This window comes from Arachis stenosperma, chromosome 6, assembly GCF_014773155.1.
Source record: "Arachis stenosperma cultivar V10309 chromosome 6, arast.V10309.gnm1.PFL2, whole genome shotgun sequence".
Lineage (NCBI taxonomy): Eukaryota > Viridiplantae > Streptophyta > Magnoliopsida > Fabales > Fabaceae > Arachis > Arachis stenosperma.
The window spans coordinates 73,807,125-73,833,143 of NC_080382.1; the positions used below are offsets into that span (position 1 = coordinate 73,807,125).

At 41.2% G+C, this 26,019-nt stretch overlaps 1 protein-coding gene across 1 annotated transcript; it reads left to right on the forward strand.

Annotated features, from left to right (window-relative positions):
• The first annotated feature begins 22,786 nt into the window (after nt 1–22,786).
• On the forward strand, nt 22,787–23,278 carry LOC130934189 (uncharacterized). The gene has a single exon (XM_057863777.1). The coding sequence runs from the start codon at nt 22,787–22,789 to the stop codon at nt 23,276–23,278; it is 492 nt and encodes a 163-aa protein (XP_057719760.1).
• Nucleotides 23,279–26,019: the final 2,741 nt, after the last annotated feature.

The window sequence follows — 26,019 nt, forward strand, 5'->3', positions numbered from 1 at the left end:
GTGCTCCTCTTGAAACTCTACTTCACTACTCGCTCTTCCAATCCTTCTTACTCCTTTCCATGGCAAGCTGTATGTAGGGCATCACCATCATCAATGGCTACTTTTAATCCTCTCGGGAAAATGGTCCTATGCGTTGTCTGGTGCACGAAATTGCAATCACACTTTTGCAATCCCGCACAACTAACCAGCAAGTGCACTGGGTCGTCCAAGTAATACCTTACGTGAGTAAGGGTCGATCCCACGGAGATTGTTGGATTGAAGCAAGCTATGGTTATCTTGTAACTCTTAGTCAGGATATCAAAAATTATCAGGATTGATTGTGAAAAGCAAAAGAACATGAAATAAGTACTTATTTTGCAGTAATGGGGAACAAGTTGAGGTTTGGAGATGCTCTATCTTCTGAACCTCTGCTTTCCTACTGTCTTCTTCTTCAAGCACGCTAGGCTCCTTCCATGGCAAGCTGTATGTAGGGTTTCACCGTTGTCAATGGCTACCTCCCATCCTCTCAGTGAAAATGTTCAACGCACCCTGTCACGGCACGGCTATTCAGCTGTCGGTTCTCGATCATGTCGGAATAAAATCCAGTGATTCTTTTGCGTCTGTCACTAACGCCCCACAATCGCGAGTTTGAAGCTCGTCACAGTCATTCAATCATTGAATCCTACTCAAAATACCACAGACAATGTTTAGACCTTCCGGATTCTCTTGAATGCCGCCATCAATTCTAGCTTATACCACGAAGATTCTGATTAAGGAATCCAAGAGATATCTACTCAATCTAAGATAGAACGGAGGTGGTTGTCAGGCACGCGTTCATAGTTGAGAATGATGATGAGTGTCACGGATCATCACATTCATCCGGGTTAAGAACAAGTGATATCTTAGAACGGAAGCAAGCATGATTGAATGAGAAACAGTAGTAATTGCATTAATCCATCAAGACACAGCAGAGCTCCTCACCCCCAACCATGGGGTTTAGAGACTCATGCTGTAGAAGATACAATGAGAAACGTGTAAGGTGTCATGAGGTACAGATACAATGTCAAAAGATCCTATTAATAGTGAACTAGTAACCTAGGGTTTACAGAAATGAGTAAATGACAGAAAAATCCACTTCCGGGCCCATTTGGTGTGTGCTTGGGCTGAGCATTGAAGTATTTTCGTGTAGAGACTCTTCCTGGAGTTAAACGCCAGCTTTTATGCCAGTTTGGGCGTTTAACTCCAATTTTTATGCCAGTTCCAGCGTTAAACGCTGGGAATTCTGAAGCTGATTTGCAACGCCGGTTTGGGCCATCAAATCTCGGGCAAAGTATGGACTATTATATATTGCTGGAAAGCCCAGGATGTCTACTTTCCAACGCCGTTGAGAGCGCGCCAATTGGGCTTCTGTAGATCCAGAAAATCCACTTCGATTGCAGGGAGGTCAGAATCCAACAGCATCTGCAGTCCTTTTCCGTCTCTGAATCAGATTTTTGCTCAGGTCCCTCAATTTCAGCCAGAAAATACCTGAAATCACAGAAAAACACACAAACTCATAGTAAAGTCCAGAAAAGTGAATTTTTAATTAAAAACTAATAAAAATATACTAAAAACTAACTAAATCATACTAAAAACATACTAAAAACAATGCCAAAAAGCGTATAAATTATCCGCTCATCACAACACCAAACTTAAATTGTTGCTTGTCCCCAAGCAACTGAAAATCAAAATAGAATAAAAAGAAGAGAATATACTATAGACTCCAAAATATCAAAGAAACTTAGCTCCAATTAGATGAGCGGGACTAGTAGCTTTTTGCTTCCGAACAGTTTTGACATCTCGCTTTATCCTTTGAAGTTCAGAATGATTGGCATCCATAGGAACTCAGAATTCAGATAGTGTTATTGATTCTCCTAGTTAGGTATGATGATTCTTAAACACAGCTACTTTATGAGTCTTGGCCGTGGCCCAAAGCACTCTGTCTTCCAGTATTACCACCGGATACATACATGCCACAGACACATAATTGGGTGAACCTTTTTAGATTGTGACTCAGCTTTGCTAGAGTCCCCAATTAGAGGTGTCCAGGGTTCTTAAGCACACTCTTTTGCCTTGGATCACAACTTTATTTCTTTCTTTTTCTTTTTTTTTCTTTTTTTTCGTTTTTTTTGAATCATTGCTTTTTCTTGCTTCAAGAATCAATTTGATGATTTTTTAGATCCTCAATAACAGTTCTCCTTTTCCATCATTCTTTCAAGAGCCAACAATTTTAACATTCTTAAAACAACAAATTCAAAAGACATATGCACTGTTCAAGCATTCATTCAGAAAACAAAAAGTATTGTCACCACATCAAACTAATTCAACTAGTTTCAGAGATAAATTCGAAATCCTGTACTTCTTGTTCTTTTGTGATTAAAGCATTTTTCATTTAAGAAGGGTGATGGATTCATAGGACAATCATAGCTTTAGGACATGAACTTTAAATTTTATTAATCATGAATTAAGAACAAAACTCAGAAATAGATATAAGATAAGACTAATAGTAATAGGAAACAAAAAATTTAAATAGGCTCCTAATGATAGAGGTTATCACAGGGTTAGGACTCAACAACCTTGATTTTGAGAAATGGATGCTCCCTCAACTTGAGGGGAGAGCTGTTGGCGTTTCATCTCTTGAAGTTCACGCCCCTGCTTCTCTTGTTCCTTCAGCAATTTGCAGAGCATGCAGTTCTGATTCTGCTGTTCTTCCTTAAGTTGCTCCATAGTTTCTTGAAACTTGGTGATAGATGGTTCTAGGCTGGCCCAGTAGTCAATTTTAGGAAATTCAGGGAGGAACTCCTGCGCCCTCTTTTTGATAGAGTTGTCTTGCATTTGTCCTTCCATTGACTTCTTGGTGATTGGATGTTCAATGGGTATGAATTCATCTACTCCCATCTTTACCCCAGCCTCTTTACAGAGCAAAGAGATCAAGCTTGGGTACGCCAGTTTGGCTTCAGTGAAATTCTTGTTTGTAATTGTGTAGATCTCACAAGCAATCAGATGATGAACCTCCACTTCTTTTCCAAGCATAATGCAATGAATCATCACTGCTCTCTTGATGGTAACCTCAGAACGGTTGCTAGTGGGTAATATGGAACGCCCAATAAAGTCTAGCCAACCTCTTGCAATTGGTTTGAGGTCTCCCCTCTTGAGTTGGTTTGGGACACCTTTTGAATTGGTTATCCATTTAGTTCCAGGGAGGCATATGTCCTCTAGAACTTGATCCAACCCTTTATCTGTTCTCACCATCCTCCTATTAAAGGATTCAGGATCATCTTGCAGTTGAGGTAATTTGAAGACCTCTCTTATTTTGTCTAGATGGAAGTAAATAATTCTCCCTCTGACCATGGTTCTGTAGGTATGAAAAGCAGCTCCAGTCATTCTCTGCTTATCTGTCAGCCACAGATTTGAGTAGAATTCCTGAACCATGTTCCTTCCAACCTTTGTCTCAGGGGTGGTTAGAACTTCCCATCCTCTATTTCGAATTTGCTCTTGGATCTCCGGATATTCATCTTCTTTCAGATTGAATTTGACTTCCGGGATCACTGACCTCAGACCCATTATTTTATGGTAATGGTCTGCATGTTCTTTGGTTAAGAACTTCTCTTGACTCCAAACATCCTTTGGATTATTCTCTTTCTTGCCTCTTGAATTGGTTTGTTTTCCTCTAGGAGCCATGATCTTGATAAATCTTGGCCTAGTGATCACGGAAAGCACACCAAACTTAGAGGTTTGCTTGTCCTCAAGCAAAAGAAGGCAAAGAGGGGAGAGGGGAGGAGAGGAAATTCGAATGGTGTGGAGAAGGGGGGTGGCCGAACGTGTTTAAATAGGAGAGGGGGAGAAATTTTCGAAAAATTGAAGGAGATTTGAGAAGATATGGAAAAATTTGAGGAGATAATTGAGTTTTTGAAAGAGTCTAGGAAAGGATTTGAAATAGATTTGAAGAAGATTCTAATTTTTAAAATTGGAAGGTGAATGATGAATGTTTGTAAAGTGTTTATGGAGAAAGATATGGATCAAAACAAGAAAGTTTGAAAAAAATTAAAGTGGGAAACAAAATCTCCTCCCCCAGCCTTTCTGGCGTTAAACGCCCAGAATGGTATCCATTCTGGCGTTTAACGCCCATTTGTTGGCCTATTTGGGTGTTTAACGCCCAGCCAGGTACCCTGGCTGGCGTTAAATGCCAGAAATCCCTTCTTTACTGGGCGTTTTGCTAAACGCCCAGGATGCTGCACACCTGGCGTTAAACGCCCAGAATGGTGCCCATTCTGGCGTTTAACGCCCAAAATGGCACATTTACTGGCGTTAAACGCCCAGAATGGTGCCCATTCTGGCGTTTAACGCCCAGAGTGCCCCTTACTGGCGTTTTTTCGCCAGTAAGCTATTTTTCTCTGCTTTTTGCACTTAATCCTTCTGTAACTCTGTGAATTCCTTCAATTTTAATAATTGCCTTTTAAGAATATGTATCAAACCTTGATTAGACAGAACTGATGGCCTTCTAATCACTGGGTTGCCTCCCAGTAAGCGCTTCTTTACTGTCTTTAGCTGGACCTTCACTGAAAATCACTCAAGTCTCAGTTTTGAGCATTCTTGCTCAAAATTGCTTTCAAGATAATGCTTGATCCTCTGTCCATTGACAATGAACTTCTTGTCAGAATCATTATCCTGAAGCTCAACATATCCATATGGTGATACTCCTGTAATCACATATGGACCCCTCCAGCGGGACTTAAGCTTTCCTGGGAACAATCTGAGCCTAGAGTTGAAGAGCAGGACCTTTTGTCCTGGCTCAAAGACTCTGGATGACAATTTCTTGTCATGCCACTTCTTTGCCTTTTCCTTATAGATTTTTGCATTTTCAAAGGCATTGAGTCTGAATTCCTCTAGCTCATTTAGCTGGAGCAATCTTTTTTCACCAGCTAACTTAGCATCCATGTTTAGGAATCTGGTTGCCCAGTAGGCTTTATGTTCCAGTTCCACGGGCAGATGACAGGCCTTCCCATACACCAGTTGGTATGGAGAGGTTCCTATAGGAGTCTTGTATGCTGTTCTGTATGCCCACAGAGCATCATCCAAGCTCTTTGCCCAATCCTTTCTACGGGCAATAACAGTCCGTTCCAAGATTCTTTTGAGCTCTCTGTTAGAGACCTCAGCTTGCCCATTTGTCTGTGGGTGATACGGAGTTGCTACTTTATGGCTAATTCCATATCTAACCATAGCAGAGTACAGTTGTTTATTGCAGAAATGAGTACCTCCATCACTGATCAGTACTCTGGGAACACCAAACCTGCTGAATATGTGTTTCTGTAGGAATTTCAACACGGTCTTGGTATCATTATTGGGTGTGGCAACTGCTTCTACCCATTTAGATACATAGTCTACTGCCACTAGAATATAAGTGTTTGAGTATGATGGTGGGAAGGGGCCCATGAAGTCAATTCCCCATACATCAAACAATTCAATCTCTAAGATCCCTTGCTGAGGCATGGCGTAACCATGAGGCAAGTTACCAGCTCTTTGGCAACTGTCACAGTTACGCACAAACTCTCGGGCATCTCTGTAGAGAGTAGGCCAGTAGAATCCGCATTGGAGGACCTTGGTTGCTGTTCGCTCACCTCCAAAGTGTCCTCCATATTGTGATCCATGGCAATGCCACAGGATTCTTTGTGCTTCCTCTCTGGGTACACATCTGCGGATTATTCCGTCTGCACATCTCTTAAAGAGATATGGCTCATCCCATAGGTAGTACTTGGCATCAGAAATTAATTTCTTTCTTTGCACTCTGCTGTACTCCTAGGGTATGAACCTCACAGCTTTATAATTTGCAATATCTGCAAACCATGGAGCTTCCTGAATGGCAAAGAGTTGCTCATCTGGGAAGGTCTCAGAGATCTCAGTAGAAGGGAGGGACGCCCCAGCTACTGGTTCTAGTCGGGACAGATGATCAGCTACTTGGTTCTCTGTCCCTTTTCTGTCTCTTATTTCTATATCAAACTCTTGCAGAAGCAATACCCATCTTATGAGCCTGGGTTTTGAATCCTGCTTTGTGAGTAAGTACTTAAGAACAGCATGGTCAGTGTACACAATCACTTTTGATCCTACTAAATAGGATCTAAATTTGTCAATGGCATAGACCACTGCAAGTAACTCTTTTTCTGTGGTTGTGTAGTTCTTCTGTGCGTCATTTAGAACACGGCTAGCATAATAAATGACGTGCAGAAGCTTGTTATACCTCTGTCCCAACACTGCACCAATGGCATGGTCACTGGCATCACACATTAATTCGAATGGTAATGTCTAGTCTGGTGCAGAGATGACTGGTGCTGTGACCAGCTTAGCTTTCAGGGTCTCAAATGCCTGCAGACACTGTGTGTCAAACACAAATGGTGTGTCAGCAGCTAGCAGATTGCTCAGAGGTTTTGCAATTTTCAAAAAATCCTTTATAAACCTTCTGTAGAATCCTGCATGCCCCAGAAAGCTTCTGATTGCCTTAACATTGGCAGGTGGTGGTAATTTTTCAATTACCTCTACCTTTGCCTTATCCACCTCTATTCCCCTGCTTGAAATTTTGTGCCCAAGGACAATTCCTTCAGTCACCATAAAGTGACATTTCTCCCAGTTTAAAACCAGGTTAGTCTCTTGGCACCTTTTCAGGACAAGTGCTAGGTGGTTAAGACAGGAGCTGAATGAATCTCCATATACTGAGAAATCATCCATGAAGACTTCCAGGAATTTCTCTACCATATCAGAGAAGATGGATAGCATGCATCTCTGAAAGGTGGCAGGAGCATTACACAGACCAAAAGGCATCCTCTTGTAGGCAAACACGCCAGAAGGGCAAGTGAATGCCGTTTTCTCTTGGTCCTGAGGATCTACTACAATTTGGTTGTAGCCTTAATAGCCATCCAAAAAGCAATAATAATCATGCCCAGCTAGTCTTTCTAGCATTTGGTCTATGAATGGCAAAGGAAAATGATCCTTTCTGGTGGCTGTATTGAGCCTTCTGTAGTCAATACACATGCGCCACCTTGTGACTGTTCTTGTAGGATCCAGTTTATTTTTTTCATTATGAACTACTGTCATGCCTCCCTTCTTGGGGACAACTTGGACAGGGCTCACCCAGGGGCTATCAGAAATAGGATAAATAATCCCAGCCTCTAGTAATTTAGTGACCTCCTTCTGCACCACCTCCTTCATGGCTGGATTTAGCCGCCTTTGTGGTTGGACCACTGGTTTGGCATTATCCTCCAATAGGATCTTGTGCATGCATCTTGCTGGGCTAATGCCCTTAAGATCACTTATGGACCACCCAAGAGCTGTCTTGTGTGTCCTTAGCACTTGAATCAATGCTTCCTCTTCCTGTGGATTTAAAGCAGAGCTTATAATCACTGGAAAAGTGCCACCCTCTCCCAGAAATGCATACTTCAGGGATGGTGGTAGTGGTTTGAGTTCAGGTTTGGGAGGCTTATCCTCCTCCTGAGGAATTTTCAAAAATTCTTTTGTTTCCTCTAGTTCTTCCTGATCAGGCTGAGCATCCTTGAAGATGTCCTCAAGCTCTGATTCTAGACTTTCAGTCATATTGATCTCTTCCACCAAAGAGTCAATAATGTCAGCGCCCATGCAGTCATTTGGTGTGTCTGGATGCTGCATAGCTTTTACAGCATTCAACTTGAACTCATCCTCATTGACTCTTAGGGTTACTTCCCCTTTTTGTACATCAATGAGAGTTCGTCCAGTTGCTAGGAAAGGTCTTCCTAGAATGAGAGTTGCACTCTTATACTCCTCCATTTCCAGCACTACAAAGTCAGTTGGAAAGGCAAATGGCCCAACCTTGACAATCATGTCCTCAATTATGCCTGATGGATATTTAATGGAGCCATCAGCAAGTTGGAGGCATATCCGGGTTGGTTTGACTTCTTCAGTCAACCCAAGCTTTTTGATAGTGGATGCAGGTATTAGATTGATACTTGCTCCAAGGTCACACAGTGCTATCTTGGTGCAAGCACCTTCTAATGTGCATGGTATCATAAAGCTTCCTGGATCTTGAAGCTTTTCTGGTAAGCTTTTCAGAATGACTGCACTGCATTCTTCAGTGAGAAACACTTTTTCAGTTTCTCTCCAATCCTTCTTATGGCTTAAGATTTCTTTCATGAACTTAGCATAAGAAGGTATTTGCTCAACTGCCTCTGCAAACGGAATCTTTATTTCAAGAGTCCTTAGATAGTCTGCAAAGCGGGCAAATTGCTTATCCTGTTCTGCTTGGCGGAGTTTCTGTGGATAAGGCATCTTGGCTTTATATTCTTCAACCTTAGTTGCTGCAGGTTTATTCCTTACAGAGGTGGTTGGAGAAGCCTTTTTAGAGGGGTTACTATCAGCACTCTCAGGTGTCTGGTTCCCCTTTTGCGTTTGAACGCCAGGATTTGGTGGAAAATGGGCGTTTAACACCAACTTTTCCCCTTTTTCTGGCGTTTGAACGCCAGAACTGGGCCGGGAATGGGCATTTAACGCCAGCTTTCCCTCCTTTTCTGGCGTTTGAACGCCAATAGTATTCCTCTCTGGGCTCTTACTGTCCTTAGAGGGATTTTGGATAGTGGTTTGGCTATCCTCTGTCAATTGTTCCTTTATTGACTTTTTGCTACTTTGAGCAGTGTTATTCAATGTCTTCCCACTCCTCAGTTGAACTGCTTGGCATTCTTCTGTTATCTGTTTAGATAGCTGTTGTTTTGTCTGATTCAACTGTGATTCTATGTTTTTGTTAGCAATTTTAGTCTCTTGGAGCATCTCTTTAAATTCTGCTAACTGTTTTGTCATCAGGTGTAATTGTTGAGTAAGCTCAACCATCTGTTCTTGAGGATTAGGGTCAGTGGCTAATGCCATAACTTCTTCTTTTGTAGAGGACTCATGGCTAGAGTACAAATGTTGATTTCTAGCAACAGTATCTATAAGCTCTTGAGCCTCTTCAATCGTCTTCCTTATATGTATAGATCCACCAGCTGAGTGGTCTAGAGACATCTGAACTTTTTCTGTAAGCCCATAGTAAAAGATGTCTAACTGTACCCACTCTGAAAACATTTCAGAGGGGCATTTTCTCAGCATACCTCTATACCTCTCCCAAGCATTATAAAGGGATTCATTATCCTCTTGTTTAAAGCCTTGGATGTCCAACCTTAGCTGTGTCATCCTTTTTGGAGGGTAAAAGTGATTCAGGAATTTGTCTGATAATTGTTTCCATGTCTTTATGCTTGCTGTAGGTTGGTTATTCAACCACTTCTTAGCTTGATCTTTTACAGCAAATGGAAACAGTAATAATCTATAGACATCCTGATCTACCTCTTTATCACGTGCTGTGTCAGCAATTTGTAAGAACTGTGCCAGAAACTCAGTAGGTTCTTCCTGTGGAAGACCGGAATACTGGCAATTTTGCTGCACCATTGAGGGTTTAGCTCAAAGCTGCTTGCTTTGATGGGAGGTATACAGATGCTACTCCCATATGCAGCTGTAATGGGGTTAGCATATGACCCCAAAGTCCTTTTGGACTATTCATTCCCATTTATGTCCATGATGGAGAAAGGAGAATTGATGTGAATAGTAATCAAGATATATATGTATATATATTTTTTTGAAAAGAGGAAAGATAAAAACAACAAAGAGACACCAAACTTAAAATTTTTCAAAAAATCAAACATGAATTTTCGAAAATTTAAAGAAAAACACAAAGAAGACACCAAACTTAGAATTTTTAAAGATCAAAAAGGGACTAAGAACAAGTAATTTCAAAAAAAAATTAAAAGAAAAACAAAAGGATGCAATTGACACCAAACTTAAAATATGAAATTATACTTAAATAAAAGACTCTAAACCAACAAAAATAAAACAGTCCTAATCTAAGCAACAAGATAAGCCGTCAGTTGTCCAAACTCAAACACTCCCCGGCAACGGCGCCAAAAACTTGGTGCACGAAATTGCAATCACACTTTTGCAATCCCGCACAACTAACCAGCAAGTGCACTGGGTCGTCCAAGTAATACCTTACGTGAGTAAGGGTCGATCCCACGGAGATTGTTGGATTGAAGCAAGCTATGGTTATCTTGTAACTCTTAGTCAGGATATCAAAAATTATCAGGATTGATTGTGAAAAGCAAAAGAACATGAAATAAGTACTTGTTTTGCAGTAATGGGGATCAGATTGAGGTTTGGAGATGCTCTATCTTCTGAACCTCTGCTTTCTTACTGTCTTCTTCTTCAAGCACGCTAGGCTCCTTCCATGGCAAGCTGTATGTAGGGTTTCACCGTTGTCAATGGCTACCTCCCATCCTCTCAGTGAAAATGTTCAACGCACCCTGTCACGGCACGGCTATTCAGCTGTCGGTTCTCGATCATGTCGGAATAGAATCCAGTGATTCTTTTGCGTCTATCACTAACGCCCCACAATCGCGAGTTTGAAGCTCGTCACAGTCATTCAATCATTGAATCCTACTCAGAATACCACAGACAAGGTTTAGACCTTCCGGATTCTCTTGAATGCCACCATCAATTCTAGCTTATACCACGAAGATTCTGATTAAGGAATCCAAGAGATATCTACTCAATCTAAGATAGAACGGAGGTGGTTGTCAGGCACGCGTTCATAGTTGAGAATGATGATGAGTGTCACGGATCATCACATTCATCCGGGTTAAGAACAAGTGATATCTTAGAACGGAAGCAAGCATGATTGAATGAGAAATAGTAGTAATTGCATTAATCCATCAAGACACAGCAGAGCTCCTCACCCCTAACCATGGGGTTTAGAGACTCATGCTGTAGAAGATACAATGAGAAACGTGTAAAGTGTCATGAGGTACAGATACAATGTCAAAAGATCCTATTAATAGTGAACTAGTAACCTAGGGTTTACAGAAATGAGTAAATGACAGAAAAATCCACTTCCGGGCCCACTTGGTGTGTGCTTGGGCTTAGCATTGAAGTATTTTCGTGTAGAGACTCTTCCTGGAGTTAAACGCCAGCTTTTATGCCAGTTTGGGCGTTTAACTCCAATTTTTATGCCAGTTCCAGCGTTAAACGCTGGGAATTCTGAAGCTGATTTGCAACGCCGGTTTGGGCCATCAAATCTCGGGCAAAGTATGGACTATTATACATTGCTGGAAAGCCTAGGATGTCTACTTTCCAACGAAGTTGAGAGCGCGCCAATTGGGCTTCTGTAGCTCCAGAAAATCCACATCGAGTGCAGGGAGATCAGAATCCAACAGCATCTGCAGTCCTTTTCCATCTCTGAATTAGATTTTTGCTCAGGTCCCTCAATTTCAGCCAGAAAATACCTGAAATCACAGAAAAACACACAAACTCATAGTAAAGTCCAGAAAAGTGAATTTTTAATTAAACACTAATAAAAATATACTAAAAATTAACGAAATCATACTAAAAACATACTAAAAACAATGCCAAAAAGCGTATAAATTATCCGCTCATCACTGTCACTGCACGGCTAATCGTCTGGAGGCATCACCCTTGATAATGGCTACATCCCATCCTCTCAGTGAAAATGGTCCAAATGCTCTGTCACAGCACAGCTAATCATCTGTCGGTTCTCAATCAGGTTGGAGTAGAATCTATTGATTCTTTTGCGTCTGTCACTAACGCACAGCCTTCAGGAGTTTGAAGCTCGTCACAGTCATTCAATACCGAAATCCTACTCGGAATACCACAGACAAGGTTAGACTTTCCGGATTCCCGGGATCCTACTCGAAATACCACAGACAAGGTTAGACTTTCCGGATCCCCATGAATGCCGCCATCTATCTAGCTTATACCACGAAGATTCTGTTGGGGAATCTAAGAGATATGCGCCCGGCCTAAGGTAGAACGGAAGTGGTTGTCAGTCACGCGCGTTCATAAGTGAGAATGATGATGAGTGTCACGGATCATCACATTCATCAAAGTTGAGTGTAACGTATATCTTGGAATAAGAATAAAAGAGAATTGAATAGAAAGTAATAGTAATTGTATTGAAACTTGAGGTACAGCAGAGCTCCACACCCTTAATCTATGGTGTGCAGAAACTCCACTGTTGAAAATACATAAGTAAAGGGTTCAGGCATGGCCAAATGGCCAGCCCCCAAAACGTGATCACATGATTCAAAATACAATCCAGGATCTGGTCAAAGACGTCTAATACACTAGTTAAATGTTCTATTTATAATAAACTAGCTCCTAGGGTTTACATGAGTAAGTAATTGATGCATAAATCCACTTCCGGGGCCCACTTGGTGTATGCTTGGGCTGAGCTTGATCTATCAACGAGCTGAGGCGTTTATTGGAGTTGAACGCCGAGTTGTAACGTGTTTTGGGCGTTCAACTCCGGGTCGTGACGTGTTTCTGGCGTTTTACTCCAGACAGCAGCATGTACTTGGCGTTCAACGCCAAGTTACGTCATCAATTTCCGAACAAAGTATGGACTATTATATATTGCTGGAAAGCTCTGGATGTCTACTTTCTAACACCGTTGAGAGCGCGCCAATTGGAGTTCTGTAGCTCCAGAAAATAATTCATTTTGAGTGTAGGGAGGTCAGATTCCAACAACATCAGCAGTCCTTTTGTCAGCCTTTTTCAGAGTTTTGCTCAAGTCCCTCAATTTTAGCCAGAAATTACCTGAAACCACAGAAAAACACACAAACTCATAGTAAAGTCCAGAAATGTGAATTTAACATAAAAACTAATGAAAACATCCCTAAAAGTAGCTTGAACTTACTAAAAACTACCTAAAAACAATGCCAAAAAGCGTATAAATTATTCGCTCATCACAACACCAAACTTAAATTGTTGCTTGTCCCCAAGCAACTGAAAATCAATTAGGATAAAAAGAAGAGAATATACTATAAATTCCAAAATATCAATGAATATTAATTCTAATTAGATGAGCAGGACTTGTGGCTTTTTGCTTCTGAACAGTTTTGGCATCTCACTTTTTCCTTTGAAGTTTAGAATGATTGGCTTCTCTAGGAACTTAGAATTTCGGATAGTGTTATTGATTCTTCTAGTTAAGTATGTTGATTCTTGAACACAGCTACTTATGAGTCTTGGCCGTGGCCCTAAGCACTTTGTTTTCCAGTATTACCACCGGATACATAAATGCCACAGACACATAACTGGGTGAACCTTTTCAGATGGTGACTCACCTTTGCTAGAGTCCCCAGTTAGTGGTGTCTAGAGCTCTTAAGCACACTATTTTTGCTTTGGATCACGACTTTAACCACTCAGTCTCAAGCTTTTCACTTGGAGTTTCATGACACAAGCACATGGTTAGGGACAGCTTGATTTAGCCGCTTAGGCCTGGATTTTATTTCCTTGGGCCCTCCTATCCATTGATGCTCAAAGCCTTGGATCCTTTTTACCCTTGCCTTTTGGTTTTAAGAGCTATTGGCTTTTTCTGCTTGCTTTTTCTTTTTCTTTCTATTTTGTTTTTTTTCGCCAATTTTTTTTTTCGCAAGCTTTCTTTTTCACTGCTTTTTCTTGCTTCAAGAATCAATTTCATGATTTTTCAGATCATCAATAACATTTCTCTTTGTTCATCATTCTTTCAAGAGCCAACAGTTTTAACATTCATAAACAACAAGATAAAAAAAATGCACTGTTTAAGCATTCATTCAGAAAACAAAAAGTATTGTCACCACATCAATATAATTAAACTAAATTCAAGGATAAATTCGAAATTCATGTACTTCTTGTTCTTTTGAATTAAAACATTTTTCATTTAAGAGAGGTGAAGGATTAATGGAATTTATTCATAGCTTTAAGACATAGTTACTACATACTAATGATCATGAAATAAAGACACAAAACATAGATAAACACAACATTAAAAACCGAAAACAGAAAGAAATAAAGAACAAGGAATGAATCCACCTTTAGTGGCGTCTTCTTCTTGAAGAACCAACAATGTCCTTAAGCTCTTCTATGTCCCTTCCTTGCCTTTGTTGCTCCTCCCTCATTGCTCTTTAATCTTCTCTTATTTCTTGGAGAATGATGGAATGTTCATGATGTTCCACCCTTAATTGTTCCACATTGTGGCTCAAATCTTCTAAGGAGGTGTTGAGTTGCTCCCAATAGTTGTTGGGAGGAAAGTGCATCCCTTGAGGCATCTCAGGGATTTCTTGATGATGAGCTTCCTCATGCATCTCTTGAGAACCGTGAGGGGTTTCTCTTCCTTGCTCCATCCTCTTCTTGGTGATGGGCTTATCCTCTTCAATGAGGATGTCTCCTTCTATGATAACTCCAGCTGAGTAACATAGATGGCAAATAAGGTGAGGAAAAGCTAGCCATGCCATATTGGAGGGCTTGTCGGCTATTTTGTAGATTTCATTGGAGATGACCTCATGAACTTCTACTTCCTCTCCAATCATGATGCCATGAATCATGATGGCCCGATCCACAGTAACTTCAGATCGGTTGCTAGTAGGAATGATGGAGCGTTGAATGAACTCCAACCATCCTCTAGCCACAGGCTTGAGGTCCAGTCTTCTTAGTTGGACTGGCTTGCCTTTGGAGTCTCTCTTCCATTGAGCTCCTTCCAAACATATGTCCATAAGGACTTGGTCCAACCTTTGATTAAAGTTGACCCTTCTAGTGTAGGGACGTTCATCTCCTTGCATCATGGGCAAGTGAAACGCCAACCTCACATTTTCCAGACTAAAATCTAAGTATTTCCCCCGAACCATTGTGAGATAATTCTTTGGACTCGGGTTCATACTTTCATCATGGTTCCTAGTGATCCATGCATTGGCATAGAACTCTTGAACCATTAAGATTCCGACTTGTTGCATGGGGTTGGTTAGGACTTCCCAACCTCTTCTTCGGATTTCATGTTGGATCTCCAGATACTCATTCTTTTTGAGCTTGAAAGGGACCTCGGGGATCACCTTCTTCTTTGCCACAACATCATAGAAGTGGTCTTGATGGCTCTTAGAGATGAATCTTTCCATCTCCCATGACTCGGAGGTGGAAGCTTTTGTCTTCCCTTTTCCTTTTCTAGAGGATACTCCGGCCTTAGGTACCATTGATGGTAATGGAAAAACAAAAAAGCTTATGCTTTTACCACACCAAACTTAAAATTTTGCCCGTCCTCGAGCAATAGAAGAAAGAAGAGAAGAAGAAGAAGAAGAGAATATGGTAGAGAGGGAGAGATGAAGGTTCGGCCAAGTGAAGAAGAAGGGGTTGTGTTGTGTGAAAATGAAGTAGAATGGAAGGGTATTTATAGGGAGAGTGGGTAGCGTGTATTCGGCCATTTAGGGTGGGAATGGGTGGGAAAATATTTTTGAAGGTAGGTGGGGTTTATGGGGAAGAGAGGATGGATGTGAGTGCTGAAGGGGGTGATTGGGAAGAGGAATTGAGGTGATTGGTGAAAGTTGTTGGGAAGTGTGACATGGGGAAGAGTAATCACAAAAACTAGGATTAGGAGGTAAGGTGGGAATATGGTAGGTGGGGATCCTGTGGGGTCCACAGATCCTGAGGTGATCCTGTGGGGTCCACAGGATTTGAGGTGTCAAGGAATTCCATCCCTGCACCAAATAGGCATGTAAAATGCCTTTGCACACCGTTCTGGCGTTTAAACGCCCATTGGTGCACGTTCTGGGCGTTCAACGCCCATGTAAAGCATGTTTCTGGCGTTGAACGCCAGTTTCATGCTTGTTACTGGCGTTCAGCGCCAGTGTTTCTTCTCTGGGCACATTCCTGTCGTTCAGCGCCAGAATGTTGCTTGTTTCTGGCGTTCAGCGCCAGAATGATGTTCTGTTCTGGCGTTGAATGCCGGCCAGATGCATCTTACTGGCGTTGAACGCCAGCCTGTGCGTCCTCCAGGGTGTGAATTTTTTCTTCTGCTGTTTTTGATCCTGTTTTTAATTTTTATGATTTTTTTGTGACTCCTTATGATCATGTACCTAATAAAACACAAAATAACAATAAAATAGAATAAAATAAGAATTAGATAAATAAAATTGGGTTGCCTCCCAACAAGCGCTTCTTTAATGTCAATAGCTTGACAGTGGCTCTCATGGAGCCACAAGGTGATCAGGTCAATGTTGTATAGTCCCAACACCAAACTTAGAGTTTGGATATGGGGTCTTAACACCAAACTTAGAGTTTGGTTGTGGCCTCCCAACACCAAACTTAGAGTTTGACTGTGGGGGCTCTTCTTGACTCTGAACTGAGAGAAGCTCTTCATACTTACTCTCTTTTGTCACAGAGGGATGGCCATGTGCCTTAAACACAAGGTAGTCCCCATTCAATTGAAGGACTAATTCACCTCTGTTGACATCTATCACAGCTCCTGCTGTGGCTAGGAAAGGTCTTCCAAGGATGATGCAATCATCCTCTTCCTTCCTAGTGTCTAAGATTATGAAATCAGCAGGGATGTAAAGGCCTTCAACCTTTACTAGCACGTCCTCTACTAATCTATAAGCTTGCCTTAATGACTTGTCTGCCAATTGTAATGAGAACAAGGCAGGTTGTACCTCAATGATCCCCAGCTTCTCCATTACAGAGAGTGGCATAAGATTTATCCCTGACCCTAGATCACACAGAGCTTTTGCAAAGGTCATGGTGCCTATGGTACAAGGTATTAAGAACTTGCCAGGATCTTGTCTCTTTTGAGGTAGAATTTTCTGAATCCAAGTATCTAATTCACTAATGAGCAAGGGAGGTTCACTTTCCCAAGTCTCATTACCAAACAACTTGGCATTCAGCTTCATGATAGCTCCTAAATATTGAGCAACTTGCTCTCCAGTCACATCTTCATCCTCTTCAGAGGAAGAATAGTCTTCAGAGCTCATGAATGGCAGAAGGAGATTTAATGGAATCTCTATGGTCTCTATATGAGCCTCAGATTCCTGTGGATCCTTAATAGGAAACTCCTTCTTGCTTGAGGGACGTCCCAGGAGGTCTTCCTCACTAGGATTTTCGTCCTCTTCCTCCCTTGTGCATTCGGCCACATTGATCACATCAATGGCCTTGCACTCTCCTTTTGGATTCTCTTCTGTATTACTTGGGAGAATATTGGCAGGAGTTTCAATGACTTTCTTACTCAACTGGTCCACTTGTGCCTCCAAATTTCTAATGGAGGATCTTGTTTCATTCATGAAACTGAAAGTGGCCTTTGACAGATCAGAGACTATATTGGCTAAATTAGAAGTGTTTTGTTCAGAATTCTCTGTCTGTTGCTGAGAAGATGATGGATATGGCTTGCTATTGCTCAGCCTATTACGTCCACCATTGTTAAAACCTTGTTGAGATTTTTGTTGATCCTTCCATGAGAAATTTGGATGATTTCTCCATGATGAGTTATAGGTGTTTCCGTAAGGTTCACCCATGTAATTAACCTCTGCCATGGCAGGGTTCTCAGGATCATAAGCTTCTTCAGAATCTGCCTCTTTAGTACTGTTGGATGCATGTTGCCATCCATTCAGATTTTGAGAGATCATGTTGACCTGTTGAGTCAACACTTTGTTCTGAGCCAATATGGCATTCAGAGCATCAATTTCAAGAACTCCTTTCTTCTGAGGTATCCCATTATTCACGGAATTCCTCTCAGAAGTGTACATGAATTGGTTGTTTGCAACCATATCAGTGAGTTCTTGAGCCTCTTCAGGCGTTTTCTTTAGGTGAATAAATCCACCTGCAGAATGGTCCAATGACTTTTTCGAAAATTTAGAGAGGCCATAATAGAATATATCTAATATGGTCCATTCTGAAAACATGTCAGATGGACATCTTTTGGTCAGCTGCTTGTATCTTTCCCAAGCTTCATAGAGGGATTCACCATCTTTTTGTTTGAAGGTTTGAACATCCACTCTCAGCTTGCTCAGCTTTTGAGGAGGAAAGAATTTATCCAAGAAAGCAGTGACCAGCTTATCCCAGGAGTCCAGGCTGTCCTTGGGTTATGAATCCAACCATATTCTAGCTCTGTCTCTTACAGCAAAAGGGAAAAGCATGAGTCTGTAGACTTCAGGATCAACTCCATTCGTCTTTACAGTCTCACAGATCTGCAAGAACTCAGTTAAGAACTGATAGGGATCTTCAGATGGAAGTCCATAAAACTTGCAGTTTTGTTGCATTAATGCAACTAGCTGAGGTTTCAGTTCAAAATTATTGGCTCCAATGGCAGGAATGGAGATGCTTCTTCCATCAAACTTGGACGTTGGCTTTGTGAAGTCACCAAGCATTCTCCTTGCATTGTTATTATTTTCGGCTGCCATCTCCTTCTCTTGTTTGAAAATTTCTGAAAGGTTGTTTCTGGATTGTTGTAATTTAGCTTCTCTTAATTTTCTCTTCAGATTCCTTTCAGGTTCATCCAACCGCTACTTCCTTTGGTTCAATCATCACTACCTTATCCTCTTGTTGTACTTCGTGCTTCGGTTCTTCTTCTTCACCTTGAAGTTTTAGGTTCATTTCCTCACTAAGCTCCTTGGTTGCTTCTCCACATTCAACAATGGGAGTGCCTTGGTCACACAAGCTTAGGCGGAATAAGATCATGTCACCAATGGTTTCTACTATGGTAGTCATTTTCGCTCTTAACTCCTCAAACTTCTTTTCGTCCTCCTCATGTCGCCTTAAGAGATGAGATTCAAGATCTCTTACTTCTAGCATGGTGGCTTCATTGGGGGTTGGTGGTAAAAGAGAGGGTTCATCATTCGAGGGAAAAGTGTTGTAGTTGGAATGCGGTTCATATTGGTAAAATCCTTGAGGAGGTGTGTATCGATCTTGTGGTTCAGGGGAGTATTGGCATTGGAATGGTGGTTCTAGATGTGATTCATATGGTGGTTGATATGGTGTGTATGAATTATGGCCATATTGAGTTGAATGGTGATGTGAAGCTTGTGAATGTGGTGTGTAACTATATTGAAGGATGGGATCATATGCATATGATGATTGTGGTTGACAACCACAATTAGGGTCATCACATACATTGGGTTGATACACATTAGAATCAGGATTATACCCATAGGAGTTCATAGGAGGTTGTTGCCATGAAAGTTGTTCATAAGTTTGAAGTTCCTCCCATCCTTGATTTCCAAATCCTTGATGCATATCCTCATTGGAGCTTCCATCTCCTACACTATAGTTAAAACTACACTCATAGCAAAAGGGGTGAGAATTCATAGTGAAAGAGAGTATAAAAGAAAACAAGTATTACCAACAAACAAAGAAAACAAAATCCTAACTAGCAAAACAAACAGACAACCCAAATTCAAGATATTCACAATATATACAATAGCCAATAACATAGCACCATTGTCATCCCCGACAACGGCGCCATTAATTTGATGGTCGAAAATTGTTGTCGGTCTAGAATTTCTCTTGTAGAAATTAGAACTTCGTTGTAAGCATAGCTCCAAACCAACAAACAACTCTCACATCAAATTAAATTTGGTTTTGTCACGTGTAACAAACCCCAAATGAAAATTAACCAGAGTATTTAGACTCCGGGTCGTCTCCCTAGGAATCACAATAAAGTGCTTGGTTATTGGCTTAAGGTGTGTTTTTGGGGTTTTTTGGAATGATAGACATGAAAATAATTGATAACGAAGATTAAATGACAAATGGGTCTTGACAAGGGTTGGTGGTCAAGGATCTCTATCCTAATCACTAACCACAACATGAGAATTGGTAAGGATTAACCTCATTAAGTTGTCCTCTAACTAGTAAAGGAGAGTCAAATGAGCTGTGCCAATCCATGTCCATAAGTCCTAAGTCCTTACTAATTCAATTAGTTAGAATTAGAGTTAATGGCTCCCAATCATCAATCACTTGGACATTAGCAACTCAAGAGTTCCTAAGTTACCTTTCCAAGCCAAGAACATAAAATTCTACTCTAACATCCTTCCAAGCATTTTGTCAAACACTTGGAAGGCATAAAAGGAAAGTACAACAAATAACAAGAATTGGTGAAATCTAATGAATAACAATTGTAAAGAGAATAAGATCACAACTCAATTCAACAACAAAAGAACATCAATCATTAAATTGTAATTAAGAAAATATCCAAATTCAACAAGAATTTATCATCACAAAAAAATAGTGAAAAGGGAAACTAACATGAAAACTATGAATAATCAAAATTAGGAACATGAGATTGGAGATAAAAATAAGATGATAACATGAAATTGGAACTAGAATTAAAGTGAAATTAACCTAATCTACCCTAATTCTAGAGAGAAGATGGAGCTTCTCTCTCTAGAAACTACACTACATGATGCTAATACTAACTAATGTTCTTCCCCCTTTGCTTTGGCTTCAATTCTGCATGAAATACACTTAGAAACAAGCTGGAATTGGGCCTGGGCAGCTCAGAAATCGCCCCCAGCAATTTGCCCTTAAGTGAGTCATGTGCGAGTATCGGCGCGTACACGCGCTTTGCGTTGGCGTGTCGATTGGCAAATCCTTCATCTGCGCGGGCGCGTCATGTTCGCGTGTGCGTTCCTACATGAACCTCTTCTGCGCGTCGCTTCTTGTGCGCGTGCGCGCCCCTTTGATGCCATTCCAATCTTTGTTTCTTCATGCATTCTCCCCTTGTATGCTTTTCTCCTCATTTCTTCCATCCAATACACGCCTTATGATCCTGAAATCACTCAACGAACACATCAAGGCATCGAATGGAATTAAAGTGAATTAAAATCACCAATTTAAGGCCTAAAAAACATGTTTTTACATTTAAGCACAATTCAAAGGAGAATTACAAAACTATGCTATTTCATTGAATAAATGTGGAAAAAGGCGATAAAATCCCCCAAAATAAGCACAAGATAAATCACAAAATCGGGGTTTATCACTCAGCTCCTTCAATTTCAGCCAGAAAATATCTGAAATCACAGAAAAACACACAAACTCATAGTAAAGTCCAGAAATATGATTTTTGCCTAAAAACTAATAAAAATCTACTAAAAACTAAGTAAAACATACTAAAAAATACATGAAATTACCCCCAAAAAGCGCATAAAATATCCGCTCATCAGTAACGCACCGGAAACTTTCCAAAGGTGTATGATGAGCATATTTACGGATCTTCTAGAGCATTGCATGGAGGTGTTCATGGATGACTTTAGTGTCTATGGGGACGATTTTGATCTTTGCTTGGACAACCTTGCAAAAGTGTTAGAGAGATGCACTAAATCAAATATTGTCTTAAATTTTAAGAAGTGTCATTTTATGGTTAGACAAGGTATTGGTTTAGGACACATTGTCTCTAACGATGGTATTTCTATGGATCCAGCAAAGATCAATGTTATATCTAGTTTGCCTTACCCCTCTTCTGAGAGGGAAGTCCGTGCATTCCTTGATTATGCAAGTTTTTATCGGCAGTTCATTAAGGACTTTAGTAAGGTGGCATTACCTCTGTCTCGATTGTTGCAAAAAGATGTTGAATTTGATCTAAGTGAAGAGTGCATGGAGGCTTTTGACAAGCTCAAAGTTGCATTGACCCAAGCTCCCATAGTAAGAGGGCCTAACTGGAGTCGTCCATTTGAAATAATGTGTGATGCTTCAAACTATGCGGTGGGAGCCGCGCCAGCACAGCGCGAGGGTAAGAATCCTTATGTTATAGCCTATGCATCAAAGACTTTGGATGGAGCCCAATCCAATTATACTACCACCGAGAAAGAGTTATTGGCTATTGTCTTCGCTTTGGATAAATTTCGAGCTTATCTACTTGGTTCCAAGGTGGTAGTGTACTCGAATCATACGACGTTAAAATATTTGTTGGCTAAGAAAGAATCCAAACCAAGGTTGATTAGATGGGTTTTCTTATTGCAAGAATTTGACTTAGAAATCAAAGATAGGAGTGGTTCGCAAAATCTAGTGGCGGATCACTTAAGTCGCCTTGAGCACACCAAAGGCGATTCCACTCCTATTAATGTTTCTTTTCCCTTTGAGGGCTTGCAAGTAATCTCTAAAGTAATCCCTTGGTATGCACTGATTGCCAATTACTTGGTGTCTCACACCTTTCCTCCTAATCTCTCCAAGCATCAAAAGGATAAGCTAAAAAGTGAATCCAAATATTATGTATAGGATGACCCATACCTTTGGAGATGTGGTGCAGATCAAGTAATTCGGAGGTGCATCCCACAAACCGAATTCCAATCAATCTTGGAAGCTTGTCACTCCTCTGAAGGAGGTGGCCATTATAGACCTCAAAGGACGGCAAGAAAGATCTTAGATTGTGGATTTTGGTGGCCAACTCTTTTCAAAGACTCTTCTCTCTTTTGTAAATCTTGTTCTCAATGCCTTAGATTTGGCAATATCTCCAAGAAGGATGAGATACCCCCAACAAACAATGTTATTTTGTGAGATTTTTGATGTGTGGGGTATTGACTTCATGGGGCTATTCCCAAATTCTAATGGTTTTCTCTACATTCTACTAGCCATTGATTTTGTGTCTAAATGGGTTGAAGCAATACCCACCCGGACGGACGATGCTAATGTGGTCCTTTCTTTTGTGAGGAATAACATAATTTGTCGCTTTGGGTCACCACGAGCAATCGTGAGTGATCAAGGCTCACATTTTTGTAATAAAAGAATGGAAGGACTCATGAAGAAGTATGGGATCATGCATAAAGTAGCCACAGCCTACCATCCCCAAACGAACGGCCAAGCCGAGGTTTCCAATCGGGAGATCAAGTGCGTATTGGAAAAGATTGTGAAGCCTCATAGAAAGGACTGGAGTGCCAAGCTCACCGATGCGCTTTAGGCCTACTGAACAGCTTACAAGAAGCCAATTGGCATGAGCCCCTTTCGGTTGGTCTATGGAAAAGCTTGCCACCTATCGGTGGAGATAGAGCATAAGGCGTATTGGGCCGTCAAAGAGTGTAACTCAAGTTTGGGAGGGGCCGGAATTGAAAGAAAGCTACAGTTAGTGGAATTGGAGTGTTTGATGTTAGAAGCCTATGAGAACTCTAGACTCTACAAGGAGAAGATGAAAGCCATGCATGATAAGAACATAAAAAGAAGAGAATTTAGAGACGGCGAACTAATCCTTCTCTACAGTTCAAGATTGAGGTTGTTGCCCGGAAAGCTAAGGTTAAGATGGGAAGGACCTTATCGAGTAGAAAAGGCGGAGCCGTATGGCGTCTATCACTTGTGTCATCCTTCGAGCCCCGATATCTTCAAGGTTAATGGGCATCATCTAAAGTTGTATCATAGAGAAAAGATGAAAAGCAACAAGGAGATTGAGGTGTTCCTATTGAAAGATGCACTTAATGGAAAAGAGAATTGAACTAGTGACCGTCAAACTTAAGGACATCAAACAAAAGTGCTAGGTGGGAGACACCCCACCATGGTAAGATCTACCTTTTTTGTCTCTTTTGTATATAGTTTTTAAACTCTCGCTTGATTTAGTGAATGCTTAGTTTTAGAGATTGTTTAGATAAACTTTATTATGCTTGACTTAGTTGTGATACTCATGAAGGGTTTCATTGATATTAAGTAGGTTGTATCCGTAGTGTGGAAAAAACACTCCATTTTAAGCATTGCATAGATTTTTGAGGGATTTTGGTTTCTTCAGCTTAATGGCCTAGTCAATTTATGATGAAAATGCATTCCTTCATGTCTATAAAAAAATGGGAAGGGGGTGGTATCCACGTGTGAGCGTACGAGATGCGTACGCGTCGTTGGCCTTTCGCAACTCCTAGTGCAGAAAACCAGAGAGTTGTGCGACATTTGAGCCAGAACTGAGCCCCACGCTAAACCCCTCTCACATGTACGCGCACATGATGCGAACGCGTCCCCCAACCTGATCGACCAATCCACGCGCGAGCGTGCTAGACGCATACACATCGGCTGCGTTTTTAATTCTCTAGGTATGTGAACCCGAGAGTTATGCGAAAACTGGGCCAACACTGCACCCTCCGCATGATTCATCCTACGCGTCACTCTACTGATCTGCGCATCCACGCGTAAGCGTGCAAGACACGTCTACGTCGATTGCACAACTCCAACTCTTGGTACCTTTTTACCGAGAGTTGCACGAACATCGCGCGAACACTGTGCTGGGAGCCCAACTCCCACCCATGCGTAAGCGTACCTGGCGCTTACGCATTGATCTACTTCCTACCCATCCATGTGTGCGCGCTTCGTACACGTCCGCGTCGATAACCTTACACGCCAACTCCTGGTACTTCAACCCGAGAGTTGTGCAAGATTCAGGCTAATATTGTGCTACCAGTGCTATTGTCCCTACGCGTGCGCGCTACTCGCACGTACGCGTCCCCTCTTCTTCCGCTGCCCACGCATGCGCGTGGGCGACGCTTACGCATCCCTGCTTCTTTCTGCTCATCCACGCGTACGCGTGGATGGCGCGCGCGTCGATTTCGCGACGCAACTTACATAAAGCACGCCTTAATTCAAATCTCTTCCATTCCCTTTCTCCATTCCACCCCCCCTCTTCAACCACTTCTACCACCCTTTCTCAGCCCCTTTCACCGGCAACTACCACTTTCGACAGTACCACATTTCCCTCTTTCCCCTCCTTTTCCCATTTCTCTTCCCCTCTGTCCCCTTACATTCTACATTGCTTTCTTCTCTATCTCGAGGTACTTCTTTGTTTTGTTTCAATCTCTCTCTCTTTAGTTGCATCTCTTTGCATCCCTTCTTAGTTAGACTCTCATTCATACATTTTTGTTTATTTATTTGTTTTTTTTTCTATTTGCCATGGGTGTTGAGGGTGGAGTTCTCTCTTGAATTAGTGGGTTATTTTACTATGTCTTGATTTCTTTGTGATATGCGGTGCCATATGATGATTGATAATGCCTTATGAGATGCTACATTGTTACATTTCCTCCATTTGCTTATTGCTTAAAGTTGCATACCAAGTATTTGATGAAAGGCACCTATGAATTCTTATTGCACATTTGACATAATGCTTTCAACTTAGTGCCCCTTCTCATTCACTTGCTTGTTTCTATGTGCATTAAGCTTATTGTTCTTCATATTTTCCATTCATAAGCCCATTCCGTATAACTTGCTTGTTGTTATTAATGCTTGAGCGTATGCTTCTCATGCCTTTTACTTGCATGCTCATATCCTTCTTGCATCACATGCTAGTGACATGCCAATTTTTCCCATTGTTGTCTTGCTTGCATGTTGCAGATGTCATGTCTCCAAGACACTTATTCTTTTGTGGCTTTCTCTCTCACTTGCATGATACTATTCATGTGTGTTTCTTTGAGTTTAATGTCTTCCTTTTCCCTCCGCTTTTCAGGATGGTCATCACAAAGCGTAAGGGAAAGGCATCCAAGAAACTGCCTACCAAAAAGGCGCCTCAAGGATTCACCACCAAGGCGCACCAAGCACTGAAGGCCAAGCCCCTCCTCAAGATGTAACGACCCAATTTCTTGTACGTCATGATCATACTAGAAACTGAGCGCTACCAACTTGTCTTCCTAATTATTATCTATTATTTATCATATGAGCCTGATTCGCTGTTAAAAACGTAGTTAATTTGCGAGGTACTTTTTTTTTGAAAACATTTGGATTAACAAACAGTATCATTCATAATCAATTCACAACTAATAATATATAAAACAGTTACAAACAACCACACATAAACACATCACAAGTAGTTGACAACATTCGGTGATTCAGCCTTTATTAGAATATAGACTGTTAGTTAGAACACCCCTAGATATAGCTAGATAATAACTATATACATATATATACATACAACATCCCAGGTCCTGACCTGTTCAAGAGGTCCCTAAGCTGGCACCCAGGCTAGCCTAGACTCTATACTCACCTAGTCCCTCTAAACTGCTAAAGCGAGGGAAAGTACGTTCTAAGTCTTCAAAACTCAAGTCAGGTGGAACATCATCAAAAGGTAGAACATCATTTGTTACTCCTCTGCACGATCAGACATTGCCATATGACGTCTCTCTGGTACCTCATCAAGTAGCCACACAACAGGAGTCTCGTACACAGGATTTAGGTTAAAGTTCACGTACAAACGGGGTGCGGACATTG

Coding starts and splice junctions, on each gene's coding strand:
- LOC130934189 (XM_057863777.1), top strand. CDS start 22,787: ATGAGCCCCTTTCGGTTGGTCTATGGAAAAGCTTGCCACCTATCGGTG.